The sequence below is a fragment of the Pelodiscus sinensis genome, chromosome 6, assembly GCF_052426305.1.
Source record: "Pelodiscus sinensis isolate ZL-2025 chromosome 6, ASM5242630v1, whole genome shotgun sequence".
Taxonomy (NCBI): domain Eukaryota; kingdom Metazoa; phylum Chordata; order Testudines; family Trionychidae; genus Pelodiscus; species Pelodiscus sinensis.
The window spans coordinates 59,395,643-59,410,422 of NC_143057.1; the positions used below are offsets into that span (position 1 = coordinate 59,395,643).

Genomic DNA, 14,780 nt, shown 5'->3' on the forward strand with positions numbered 1-14,780 from the left:
TTGTGGGATGGTTGCCATGAAGTTGATCCATATTCTGGTTTGTGGTATTTCAATCACTTTTGAGCTAAATTTGATTTTTTTTTAAACATATACTGTAGAAAGTTGCTATTCTACTGAATGTAAATCAAGCCAGGTTAGTGATTCTTTTTTCTAAGTAAATTGCATTAATGTGCCTAACATTACATATCCATAATTGTTCAAAAGCTAGATGATGTGCTCTGATTACTCAACAGTTGACTTAAATGTGTTCTCTGCTGTTTCATGAAATTTAAAGGTGGGCATTTTCATTTCAAATAAATAAGAATGAGTTTCTTAAAGAAAGCAACCAAATGCCACAAATCAAGAGATAATATTTCATTTCTTGAGTCTAGTTTTGAATTTTAAACAAATATGCAAAAAATTATTTATGATTATGTAAAGCAGCAATCAGACATTCCAAAACACAATGATATGTTATTTGGGATCCTAATTTTGGTCTGGAATAATACTGTGCTCTTTTTGTTGTGCAGACATAAATCAACTGTAAATTACTTTTTTTTCCTTTGGGTGGGGGAGGAGATTGAAGAAAAGACTGGAACCTTTTTAAATATGCACCAACAACAATGAAAGGAGGCATATGCTGAGTAACTGAGGGAATCTGACCTGAAGAGTTTAATGCATTAGAGGGATTATTTTAGGATTACTGCCTGATCCTGATGTTATGTTTACCGCAGACATGTAGCAGCTCAGGGGATGTCTGCAGGGCTTTGTCAAAGTTTTAATCAGTGGCAATTGGCAACAGTGTTTTGAAAACATACATGGTTTTATGTTTCACCGTTGCTGTTATTGATAACAAAAGAAAAAGGGAAGACCACATTTCATTTTCTCATACCTTTGAATCACATGGTACAGTGTAATTTTAATTCCATATACAGAAAGAGGGAATAGAAGGTCAATTGACTAGCAATGATATTTCCCAGGCAAAGTCACAGCTGGGAAAAATGATGGTGTTGCTGGTAGTGTATCTGTTTTCTATTAAGCTGAGATGAAACAGCAAAGTGTATATTAGAGATGGTGTTCTGTCTTGTCTAAAGGCAGTGTTATGTTTAGCTCTTACATCAGTTCAAAATCTTGACAGTGGTTTATTGAAGTCCACAAACAATCAATAGAGCTATTTTTATCTCTTACAAAGAGAGGTGTATTTAAAACAGGGATGTAAAATCCCAGTTAATCAGTTAACCCGTTAAATGTTAGTTAACCGGTTAAACATTAGATTAACCTAAGTGGGATCCAGGGCAGAGGTCCAGCTCCTGCTCCCAGCCCCACACTGGGCTGGTTGCTGGCTCCTAGTCCCAGCCTCGCTGCAGGACACTCCTCCTGGGTAACCAGTTAATGGTTACCTGGTGGTAAATATCACCTGGAGGGATTAGAAATTCACACCCCTAATTTAAAATAATAAAGACATTATTGTGATGACTGAAAGTTATTTCTGTTGCTCTATATAGGCTGTGTCTAGACTGGCCAGTTTTTCCGGAAAATCAGACGCTTTTCCGGAAAAACTTGCCAGCTGTCTACACTGGCCGCTTGAATTTCCGCAAAAGCACTGACTTCCTACTGTAAGAAATCAGTGCTTCTTGCGGAAATACTATTCTGCTCCTGTTCAGGCAAAAGTCCTTTTGCGCAAAGCTTTCGCGCAAAAGGGCCAGTGTAGACAGCTCAGATTTGTTTTCCGCAAAAAAGCCCCGATCGCGAAAATGGCGATCGGGGCTTTTTTGCGGAAAAGCGTCCATGCCAATCTAGACGCTCTGTTCTGAAAATGCTTTTAACGGAAAACTTTTCCGTTAAAAGCATTTCCGGAAAATCATGCCAATCTAGACGCAGCCTATGTGTTTCTGGTAGTAAGAAGAGGAATAATTTGGGCACTGCCTTTGTTCTTTAATGCAGGGCTTATTGCCCCCAAAATAAAATGGAATAAGTTTCTAGCAATGATCCTCCAAGCACAAGTAGCTTTTTTGCCAGTTTTGGAAAGCCTATTTTCAGTATAAAACTAAGTAGTTATAGAAAGTGAAATACTACTTGATATAATGCCACCAGCAGCTTCAAGGCAAAACATTTTCATGGTTTCTTTTGCCATGTGAGCAGGTTATTGCCACAGAATTACCCATTCCTTTAAAATGTGTACCTCTGGTACCCTGACAAAGAGATAACCAGGGGAGTAGAAAGGAACAGATGCTTCAGCAAGGAACTGTGGCCATTTTTTCATTTGCATTGGCTTTGTATTTCAGTGCAAATATCACTTAACAGGGAGCTGGTAAGGTCCCTGTAGATTGCTTACAGTAAAGGTAACAACCCAAATCGATAGGCCTGAGATACTTCTAATTCCATCTGGGAGATGTTCATCTTCCATCTGATTGTTCCCTATCTGAACCACAGAATCCTATTAAATCTGTAGTCACTGGAACTGTGTCACTCAGGTCAGCAGAAGGTTCTTCCTGTTTAAGCCTTTTTTTTTTCTTTTTTTTACATTTTCCTTTTGTACTATACTGGGGTGATTGGTAATAATGGTCTATACAAGATAGGTTGCCAGCACTATCTACAGATATGACACCTTCTTCAGGAAGGGATTCATCAGTTCTGCCTGGCTTTTTCCAAATCTGTTCAGCTTATCAGTTACTGATCCAGGAAGAAGATATTATACAACAGACCTGACATGGCTGTGCATGATCTATTGCCAGTGTAACGTTGCAAATGATTACTCACTTTTACACAAACCTCAACATGCTGCAAAAGAACAAATCCCTCTTGAAACATTTTTGATAAATATTTGCATTTTGAGTTGAAAATTGATTTTGAGTTGCTCTGGTTTTACTGGAAAGCTGCATCCACCCTTGAATAGATGATTATGCAGTATCTGCTTGTACTTGTGTGATAGATTTTTTTATTACTCTCTTCAGTAAAGGTATATGCTGTCACTTGCTATATAAATCAGAATATATCCTATGTTTCACCACCATGTATCCCCTAGCCCAGTCGTTATATCTGGCATGTAGCCTGCAGCAGGTGGGAAATAAGTAAGCAATGCTAAATCCAACTACAATGGTAGTATAGTGCATATATCTGAGGATGGCTATCTATTTCGCCTATGTGTGGGGTGCACTTGGAGATATGCATAATCAATGTGCATAGAATTTATATGCACATGTATTATGCATTTATTTATTTTATTTTTATTGTGGTAGTATCCAGAGTCAAATCCTAGATAAGGTGGTCATTGTACCAGGCACTATATAAACACCTACAAAATGGTCAGACCTTGCTCCAAGAAACTTATAAATCACAGAGGGTATAGTCAGCAGGAAAGGGCTTCACTGCACACCAACCTGGACCACATGGCATTGTCTGCGCCCTAGCCATGTGCATGTGGGAGAAGTCCCAGTCAGTGTGTAAACTGAAGTAGCCCAGGTGGCTACTATACAATCATAGTCAGATACCCGGACTGTTTGAGACGTGTGGCCACAGAAATAAGATGGGCAGCTGAAGAGACAACAGGAGCAGGACAAGAGGGGGGGAAGATGAATGATAGAAGCACAGTGGGGCACAGAGTGATGTTGATGATTGGTAGCTATGGTGGAAGAGGGACTTGGCATGAGTAGTTACAGCCACCTGCACCCAGGTGTCTGATTATCATCAGAGGAAAAATAGAATTGGCCTTCCCAGACATCATTTTGCTGTGTGCCAATTCAGTGCTAATGCCTGGCACTCCAAACAGTTTCCTGATGATTACCACTGTGTCACCTGCATTGTAGTGCTTGTTCATTTCTGCAAGCACCCTTGAGCTTTCCATTACTTCTGTTAATTCCTTTTTGTCTGCTTGCCTATGGCACCGTTCCATCCCCCAGTGGTCATCAGAACATTGTGTGTGATTGTTTTCACTGCCACACTCAGCCATATCTGAGTGGTCCCTGGGTGGTAGATGTAACCATTACAAAACAGAACTGCTGTCCAAAAATCACATCTAGCAATAGGATGGTTTTCCTGGATACCTCCCTTTGCTGATTGCATCTGTCCATCTTTCTTCTTTTCACAGGGCTAGTGGATTGCAGGCTACATTCTTATTATTGCTGTTTTATTTCTAGCTTCTTTTTCTGGCTTGCATAGAGCCATGACTTTCTCTGTCTGGGTACTGTAAATTTAGAAGTGGTAAACAATAATAATAGTGATACTCTGAATTTATACTAGGATTTCCAAAGATTTCTCCAGCTGGAGGTAGGGAATCATAGTGTAGTCAATTAACCAATAAGCAAAAGCTTATAGGTTAATTCTATAGACAACAGTCATCCCCTCCCCCTTGCCAGTAAATTGTTTAACAGGCTGACGAGCAGCCCAGCTCATTCCTGGCACCCTGTGCTGCTGCCTCTGATACAGAGGCAGCAGCGTGGAGTGGCAGACGGCTCCTCAGGAATGGGGCCAGGGTGCACTGGCTGCTGGCCTCACCCCTGCGAACTATAGAATAGTTGAGTAACCAATAAGAATTCATGAGGTTAATTATTATTAAGTTAACCAATATTTAACAACCCTAGCTGGAGGCAGTGGGGTTTAAGTAAGCTGACGATCATCACACAGCAAGGCTGTAGTAGAGTGGGAGTTAGAATGCACGATGGGCAATTGAGTCACATAGCTTGTTTTTACTATTAGAAAGCACTCTCCTTATATAAAGTGAGAGAGACATATACACACATGTGCTTTCAATTAGGGTCCTAAATATCTGTGTCACTTTTGAAAATGAGGCTTAGGCTCCTAAATCATTTATCAAAATTTTATACAGAGAGGCGAGCAAACAAATTTAGGCAAACCTGCCTTTTAGAACTTGTAGATGTTTTTATGTTGTCTAAGTTCTCTTCCTATCCCTTCATTAATTTTCATATTACCTGAAAGTGATATGAGAACCTTTTCTCCAGGTATTTATGGAGACCCCCCTGGATTCTGGCAGGTTTTATTGTCTCCGTTATTCTTTTCTTTGGGAGGAAGGTATGTTTTGAACACTTGAATTTCTCATTCATTGATTCTTCAGAATGTTTTTTCCCACGCATTCCAAAACTTGCTTGCAGGAAGGTAGCTTGTCTCCTTTAGTTTGTATGAATATATATGTATTCTTCTCATTATTAGTCATAGAGTTTTATGGTCATTAACAGGGCTCGACAAATCACTGAATCTACTCGCAATGCGGGTCTTGTGCATGCGCAGTGTGACACTGGCGAGTGGGTTTTGCTGTCATTTGTCAAGCCCTGGTCATTAAGATCACTTAGGGTATGTCTATACAGCCAGCAGTTATTTCAAAATAATGTCAAAATACTGTCAAGCTGGAGGACTTCTTATTCTGACTCCTGCAACCCTCATTGTACGAGGAGTAAGGGAAGTCAGAGGAAGAGTGCTCTATTTTGAAATAAGTGCTGTGTAGACGCTCCCAATTTCAAAATAAGCTACACAATTGATGTAGCTCAATTTGCATAGATTATTTCAAGTTAAGCCCTGCTTTGTAGACTCACCCTAAGTCTAACAAGGGCCATTAGATTTCCCCAGGTGCTCAATGCAGGACAATGTAGCACTTTAAAGACTAACAAGATGGTTTATTAGATGATGAGCTTTCGTGGGCCAGACCCACTTCCTCAGATCAAATAGTGGAAGAAAGTAGTCACAACCATATATACCAAAGGATACAATTAAAAAAAATGAACAAATATGAAAAGGACAAATCACATTGCAGAACAGGAGGGAGATGCGGGGGGGGGGGGAAGGAAGGTAAGTGTCTGTGAATTGATGATATTAGAGGTAAGGAGAGTGGGATGTTTGTGAGTTAATGGTATTAGAGGTGATAATTGGGGAAACTATCTTGGTAATGGGTGAGATAGTTCAAATGTTTGTTAAGTCCTTGTTGGAAAGCTTCAACAGTGTGTGGATTGAATTACAGCATATTCTTTGGAAAGATATCTAGCCTTGATTTCAAGTATGATATGTGTGAATCCAGCAAAAGCTGTGCAAGACTGATCATGATTGGAGACCAACAGAAAAACCCCAGCATTGTTCTGCATTCTGACTTTGTTAGAATTACACCTGATTAACTGAAAGTACAGCTGAGCTCAAAAGTTAAACAGGACTTTCTCCAACAAGGAAGATTGTAGCTCTTCAGGACTATGCCTCTGTTCTCAGGATCCAAACTAGCTTTCAATTTTCACAGATTCTATCAGGAAATTAGTGCTTCATTTTTACATATTACATGTAATATCTGCGGAGTAAAGTTAAACCCTTCTTATAAAGTCCAGACACAGTCACAAGGTACAGGCAGTCCCCGGGTTACGTACAAGATAGGGACTGTAGGTTTGTTCTTAAGTTGACTCTGTATGTAAGTCGGAACTGGCGTCCAGATTCAGCCGCTGCTGAAACTGACCGCCAGTTCTGACTTACATACAGAATCAACTTAAGAACCCCAAGCGTCCCCAAGTCAGCTGCTGCTGAAACTGATCAGCAGCTGATTCCAGGAAGCCCGGGGCAGGGCAACTCTGCCTCGGGCTTCCTGTAGTCAGTGCTGGTCAGTTTCAGCAGCGGCTAAATCAGGACGCCTGGGGCAGAGCAGCTGGGGTGCTGCTGGGTTGGACCAGTAGCGCCCAGAGCGGCGCTGCGGGACCAACCAGCAGCACCCCAGCTGCTCTGCCACAGGCGTCCGGAGAAAAGCCTAGTCTGATGGGGGGGGGGGGTATACTAGCTGCGCCCCCCCCCCCACCCCAGCAGACCAGGAAGACACGGGCGGCGGACCGAGACGCACCGCGGTCCCGCCGCCTGGGTCCTCCGCGGCTTTGCTCCCCGTCTCCCTGGTCTGCTGGAGACCAGCAGACCATGGAGACGGGGAACAAAGCCTCTGAGGACGCCGGCAGCGGGACAGCTGCGGGGCGTCTGGGCTGTCCCGCTGCCGGCTTCCCCCGCGGCTTTGCAAAGCCTCGGGGAAGCCGGCAGCGGAGCAGTCCAGGCGGCCTGGGCTGCCTCGCTGCCCGAGCCCCCCCACAGCTTTGCAAAGCCGCGGGGGGGCTCGGGCAGCGAGGCACCCCAGGCGCACCTGGGTTGCCCCGCTGCCGGCTTCCCCGCGGCTTTGCAAAGCTGCGCGCGGGGGGTGGGGGGGGCTTGGGCAGCGGGGCTGCCCCGCTGCCCGAGCCCCTCCGTGGCTTTGCTCTGCATCTTCCTGGTCTGCAGACCAGGGAGACGCAGAGCAAAGCCCCAGAGTACACGGGCGGCAGGACCGCGAGGTCCCGCAGTCCGTGTACTCTGGGGCAGACCCGTTCGTAACTGCGGATCTGACGTAAGTCGGATCCGCGTAAGTCGGGGACTGCCTGTAATAGGATATTGTGGCAGTAGCAATATATTCATTTCCTTAGCCAAAGGGTTATTTTGCATGCATTTCTGCCTTGAACCATCCCTCAGTAAACACTAAAAATGATCAGACAGCAGAAGGCTGATGTCATGCTGGTTCTTTTTCTTTGGCTCATAGAATTATAGGCTTCCTGAAGTTATATATTGCATTTGGCTCCAAAAAAATGAAACTATTCTTTTTATATCACAAGCCATATTGAGACAGGGATATTATTACCTCCTTATCTTCAAATACTCCTTGATGCCAGAAATTTGTTTTTTCCCAATGTGTAGTTTAGAGACTAATAATTACATAAACTTTATTTATTTATTGATATTGAAGCATCTAAATGCCCTTATCAGGATCAGTGCTACACCGTGCTGTATTCTTGCTTCCACGAGTTTACAATCTGAAACATTTCCCTATTTTTTCCCATAAAGGACTCAATTTGCACAGCAGACAAAGGAGGCTATGTCTACACTATAAGTTTTTGTGGCAGAGAGTATGCTAATGACGGACTCATTAGCATGTGTTGCGATGTCATTAGCATATTTTCTGCCAATGCTTTTTGCGCAAGGGGTTTTTGCACAAAGAGAAACAGTGTGGCCGCTTCCATTTTGTGCAAAAACCTCCTTTTGCGCCAGATCCTTATGCCTCTCTTGGCTATATATAGAGAAAGGCATAAGGCTCTGGCGCAAAAGAGGTTTTTTGGTGCAAAATGGAAGCAGCTACACTGCTTCTCTTTGCAAAAAACCCCTTGCGCAAAAAGCATCAGCAGAAAATATGCTAATGACATCGCAACTCATGCTAATGAGTCCATCATCAGCATACTCTCTGCCACAAAAACCTTGTAATGTAGACAAAGCCAGATTATATGATTTCTTTATATCTAATCATTGCAATGACAAAGAAAGGAAAATATATATTTACTTAGGAAATATCTCCTCTCCCTAACATCTGTGCTACCTCATTAATTTCAAGGAGATTGTTCAAGGTAAGACACTTTTTCATCTATGTATACCTTCATTAGTCTTAGGAATTCAGGAAACCAGATTCCTTGTTTGTGTCGCTCCGAACTCAGAAGAAAGTCATCCCCTTTCTCAAAACCTCACTAGCTGAACAAGTTGTTGTAGAATTGAAATGGAATCTTTCATTCAGCTACTTCTTAAAGCATTTACCATGCTGTATCTCAGCAGTTTACAATTTTAAAAAACCCAGGCAAATAATAACCCTCTTGCCAAAATAAATACTTTTCTGTTGATGCAATGTATGCTTTCTGAATAGGAATAATGGAAGTTCTTTGATACAGAGCCTCATCTGGTGTAAACGGGTGCAGCTATATTGAAGTAAATGGAGCCATATCAATTTACACCAGCTGAGGAGCTAAACGTGGATGATTACAAAGCCATTATTTGGAGACGATACCTCTACTCTGGCCATCACCATCTGGCTATTTGTGCTTCATCATATGTTGCATATGGAAAGGCATTTGGTTAGCAAGTAGTTCCATCACACTTGTAAGTCAGGACATTTCTATCATTCCCAGGAGCCCAGCTAGAGTGGAGAGGACTTGCTGAAAAGGGAATGTATAATAGAAAGGCAGGTAACTAATTCTAACAACCATCTTTCTAAAATTTCACTGGAACTGATAAAAAAAATCTCGCCCTACAGAAAGAATACACAAATTCATATTAAATCAGTATAATTACCTTCCAGAAAAAGTTGACATAGGCTGATAGAGTAATCTTGGACCCAGGTCTCCACTGCACTGCATTTACCACAGGAAAGAGTGGGTGTAATGTGATAACAGATCAGAATGGGAGAATTTTGTACTGGTGCTGACTACACAAAGTGTAAGTGTGGTACACAATCAGCCTCCATCTTTATTAGAAACAAATAAAACAGAGTATTTTGGCTTGAATTCACTAAACAAGTTAGGTGCCTAAGTCTCAGGTTTGACACCACTGTGATATACAAAACTCCTGCTGAATCCTGTGGGACCTAAACTCACATGACCCCTAAGTTTTTGTGGAGAGTTCAGTGGGCACCTCTATTTCAGTCTTTGAGCATGCTGCTACCTCCCCGTAGCTATTCACAAACCAGGGGAGCACCGGCATTTCCCTGCCTAACTTGGGTGTGTAGGGCCCAATCAGTAGGGGCCCTGCAAGCATGCCTATTGGATTAGGCACTTCAGAGGATTTCTGAAACATTATGGGGGAAAAGATAGTGATCCCTCATAGCATTTAGCTCAGCAGTTGGTATGCTTACCTGGGAACCCTCCATTTCAAGTTTCTTCCTGTACCTGAGGGGAGAAAGGATTTGAACAAGAATTTACCACCTCTTAGGTGAGTGCTCTCATCACTTGATGTGGGGTTCCCTCAGTCTCTCTGGATGAAACTTTTGCACTGCACTTAAATAAAGAGTCCTTGGAGCAGGAAGACTGATCCTGAGTTCCAGCAGGCTATAGAATCACACACATGCTTGTGCGCTCGCTCACTCTTGCGAAGTCATTTGGGCCAGAGAGCGCAAGTGAGCGAGCAAAAGCATGACTCTATTGCCAGGTGGTTAGAATGTACAGCTGGGACCTGGAAGATGGAGAATCAGGTCCCCCTGTTCCAGTGACTTTTTTAAATTAATTATCTAGAGTGCTTCAGCTTCAACAGGAGAGGCTGAGGGACACCTTGCTCTCACTTCCAAATAGCCTATATCCCAATGAGTAGAGCACTTATCTAATCTCAAAGAGAGAGAGAGGAATTCAATTGAGGGGAGGTTCCCCCACATCCCTAATCACGGGGCTAAAAACTCTGGAGTGTCTCCTCCCATCCAACTTCTTGCTAAAACGGTGAAGGCACATAACGCTAATGTAACCCACACACTGGGTATTGTTCACTGTCCTGTGTAAGCAGGACTTAAACCACTTACAGAGAAAGAACTAATGAGTGTACTCCTCAATCTTAGCTGTGTGCCAGCTGGCTTTTAGCTCAAGCTGTAAAGAGGCTCATGAAGCTGCAGAGGTCACATGTTTGGATCTGCCTTTTGGCGCCATGCTTAAGAGAGGGTTTAAATCTGGAAATTACAAAGAGGGATGGGGCCTCCAATGCAGAAGGTTTAGCACACAGCCCTGTTGTTGGCATCTCTCATTGGCTCGCTTCGATGACACCTTGCTAGCATGCTGGCTTCTGTGAATCACAGTCTAAGATGTCTATTCATTGTGTAGGAGCTTAGGAGCCTAACTAAGGCTTTGTGAATCACAATGATCCTCAAGGCACCTAAAAAAGTTAGTTGTTGTGTCACTGATCATCACAACACTTCACTTCTTTTTGTGAAGTCTGGCCTTTGTGTATAAAAACAGCTTTGCACTATTGAGCTGTTAGGCTACGTCTACACTGCGGAGCTATTTCGGGATACCTTCAGTATCCCAAAATAGCTATTCCCCTTCTTAAGAGCAAGTCCATTATATCAAAATATAACAGGCTTGCTATTCCGACGGCCCTGTAAACTCCATTGCACGAGAATTAAGAAATGTTTCAGCACAGCGCCTTATTTTGAAATGTGGCTCTGTGTAGACAGTGCCAAATTTCGAAATAAGCTATTTCAAAATTACCTTGAAATAAGCTACACAATTTGCATGCCGCAAAGTCCACATCTTATTTCGAAGTCAGGATGCTGTGTAGACACACCCTTAGATGGCAGAACTGAAAGCTCCTTAGTCTTCTCTTTGTGTTCATCTAAAGAAAAAATCTCAACTATTAAAAAAAAGTATAGTTAAAAAAATTATATTTAAAATGACTCTGTGGTATAACAGAATTATAATTAATCTGAGGGGAGAGCCTCTTGGCTACATGTTTACACAGAACAGTTCAGAAGGCTGAGTGACAAGAAGGGAGTAATATATCACAACCGTCTGTGAAAAAAAGTTTTTAAGGCTTTGCAGTGAAATGGCTAAGATTTATCAATGCTGGCTTAATGCTTTTCCACATATAATACATACATTGTTAGCTAGTTGATGATGTGCTGATAGAAAATAACATAAAGACGCTATTCTTCTGTTGCAGAGTCCCACTGTAAGCCATATTAAGTTTGACTTATCAGCCTGCAGACTGGTAGTGGGTAAAAAGCTTTACATTGAAAAACTGAATTGCTTGTTAAATTTCTTCTAGATAAACTACTCTTCCTTTCCTGTACTTCAGAAAAAGAGCTTTGCATTTGACCAAAGCATTTGCAATGAGGAAGGAATTGAAATTTATTGATATAGTAAAGCACTATACTTTGTCACCTTGCAATGCACTTGTAAGAGACAAAATAGGCACTTCATGCTGAATATGAAAAATGAGTCTTTAAAGGTAAAAAGCAAAACTGCACTTCAGGAAGGCTTGTAAGAAGGACGAAAATCAGCCCCTTTATTCTTTTTTCCTTTTAATGCAATGAAATGCAAACCCTAGAGGAAAGTCTGATTTCGATTATTGCTGTTTGTTTGCTATTTCTGTTGTAGTAGTACATAAGAACCTCAATCAAGAATTATTAAATTTGGCACTATGCAAATAAACCATGCATATTCCCTGCTCACAATTGTCACTGATGAAGGAAGGGAGACAACAAGATAGCTACAGGAAGGCACAGTTGTCTCATTAGTCACAGGTGGCCACCAACCTAACCCGTTCCAGTCAGAATGGTTTCTCTTGAGACGCCTGTGCATTAGTCTCTCCCCATATATTTCCTCATGTAAAATATAATAGCAGCCAGTTTCTGTTTTATGTTTTACTTAATATTGTACTTTCACCATTCTTCAAATGCTGCATGGCAGCCAAGGAGTCAGTTAATCAAAGTGGCTCACATCAAAGTTTATTTTCTGTGGGTTCAAACATTGGTTAATAAAAATACAGAAGCAGCCAAGTTTTCAAGTTTGTGTGTGTGAACAATAATAGGGAAACATGGAGTATAATAAATCATCTAGTTATTGCCCTGAGGGATCACAGTGCCCTTCAACAGAGTTTCCATCTAAAGTTAAGTTATAAGAGCTGGGCTTTTCATTAAAAGCATATATTAGAAAAGGCAAATTAATTAGTGTGATGTTTCCAATTGAATAAATGATTGGGAACCAACTGTGTCAGTGAAATCACAAGCAAAAATGCAGTACTCAGAACTTGTTAATGCTTTTTTTGGCATGGAATTGGAGACATAGGTATCTAATATTAAATGATGTTGCAAAAGGGCAAGTTGAGACTTTATTTGCCAAATTAACTTTCAAAGATTATCTAGGTTATAAAGTTTGACTCCTGTACATAAATCTTGAATGATTGACAGACTACTGTATTATAATGCAGTTTTTTCACTGTATGCACAGGAAACTTTGGTTCTTTTTATCTCCAAGATTTGAGGGTTTATTTATTTACTTATCAGATGAAATGTTAATGAGTGAATACATTGGTGAAACATGAAGGGAAAAAACCTGATGTTAGCCAGTTCTATTCACCTTTATTGTATTGCACGTTGGATTGTTGATTTTATGGTACTTAAATTGATGGGTACATATTTTTATGGTAAAGCTCAATGACATGTTCAGAGTGCTCCATCAAACTCTCTGTGTTTCTGTGTTTGATTCACAACTCTGCAGGGTATGAATCAGTCTCCCAGTATAACCCTTAATCACTTTTTTAAAACCTATATAATGTAGTGCAGCTTTTATTTATGGCCTGAGTCATCATCTAATTATGTAAACCTACCCAAAGAAACACCAGATGGAGTATTTCCCTAAAAACTCTTGTCAGCTATACATTGACTCAGAAGTTGAAGTTTCTTTACTGGGTCCAATCAGCAGAGACAGAAAATGCACAGGCAGCACACGGCATATTTAAATCCGGTCAAAATCAAGCTGTAGGTGCCACTGATATGGGCAAGTGAGGCTTATTGTAGGGCAAGAATGAAAGAGAAGGGGCCAAAAGGACAGGCCCTTTTAAAAATTAAACTTGACAATGAGAATCCCCTTTGTTACCTGTTGACCATTCAAGCCCTACTTTCTGTGTGCAGCTGTTAAAAGAGAATGGACAGAAAGTTCTTACACTCTTGTTTGTTTTCCGCAGGGTGAAGTGAAGAAATAAAGACTCCCAGCTGAACTACTATGAGGTCAGAAGCCTTGCTGCTATATTTCACACTGCTACACTTTGCTGGGGCTGGTTTCCCAGAAGATTCTGAGCCAATCAGTATTTCGCATGGCAACTGTAAGTATGAAAGGCCCGCTGCCTGCTTTCTGCTCTCCCCTATGCTTCAAAAAGGAATGTATTGATCACTGAACTTCCTGCTTACACAGTTTTAGCCGATCTGAAGTGAACAATATTTTTTTGTTTCTTGATGGCTCTTCAGATCAGTCAGGTGATTACACTAGAGCAGAACACTTCCACCAGGACCTGTTTACAGAGCTGATGAGCTACTTGCTCCTCTAATGCCATAACCTATAACAGTGGTTCCCAGCTTTTTTTTGATACCAGGGACCTGCAAACCCATTCACAAACTTTTGGTGGACTGGTAACATTTTATGTACAGGATTGTGTATTCAGTATGCACGTGATGAATATGCAAATGTGCAAATAAAACAGTCCCCCAAAAGCCCAGCCCCAAGAGCCCACAGTGCCAGCCTTAACCCCTAGAGTCCCACACCCCTCCACTATCCCCAATGCTGGCCACTGGCCCCAGAGTCCCCTGCACCCAACACCCCCCCAATGCCAGCCTCACGCCTTAAAAACTCCCCAGTGCCAGCCCACCATCCTAAATGCCTCAGTACTAGCTCCCTGCCCCTTAGCACCAGACCCCCCCGTACCAGCCTCCTGTTTCCAGAGCTCCACAGCACCCAACTCTCCCAGAGCCTCCTCCTATGCCAGCCCCCAATATTAGTCCCATCCCCAGAGCCCCCCAGTGCCGGCCCTGCTCCCATAACTCCCCCACTATTAGCTCAGCCTCCAGAACTCCCCAATACTAGCCCTGACCCTGGAGCCCCCAGTGCCTGCCCTGCCCCCCTCACCTAGCCCTGTGCTACTGCCTGCATTGTGGTGGTTCTGGGGGTAGGGTTGGGGTACACTGCCCAGAGCCTCCCCTCCTACCACGGCTGTTGGGAGAGGCATGTCCTGCCACACCGCTCAGCGAACCAGTACTGGGTAGGAACAGAGTCTCCGTCCAGCTGCAGAAGAGCAGTTTACTGCATAGCCCTCAGGCTGTACAGGGAAGTGCTTTTCTGCAGGCAGGAGTAGACCTTGCCCCTGCCCAGCACTGGTTGGCTAAGAGGTGGGGGCAGGACAGGCCTCTCAACAGCTGTGGCAAGAGTGGTGTACCCCATCTCCAGTCCCCAGAGCCACCATGGCCTGGGAACCAGAGGCTGGGCCACGGCCCAGTGTTTGGAAACTGCTGACTT

At 42.6% G+C, this 14,780-nt stretch overlaps 1 protein-coding gene across 5 annotated transcripts in view; it reads left to right on the forward strand.

Annotated features, from left to right (window-relative positions):
* Positions 1-14,780, forward strand: part of SEMA6A (semaphorin 6A) — a 164,223-nt gene that overhangs the window by 61,523 nt on the left and 87,920 nt on the right. For all 5 annotated transcript variants that reach the window (XM_006134487.4, XM_006134489.4, XM_006134488.4 and 2 more), the window contains exon 2: positions 13,459-13,596. In XM_006134487.4, the coding sequence (XP_006134549.1) occupies positions 13,497-13,596 (100 nt within the window). In that variant the 5' untranslated portion in view covers positions 13,459-13,496. The remainder of the gene's footprint in view (positions 1-13,458; positions 13,597-14,780) is intronic.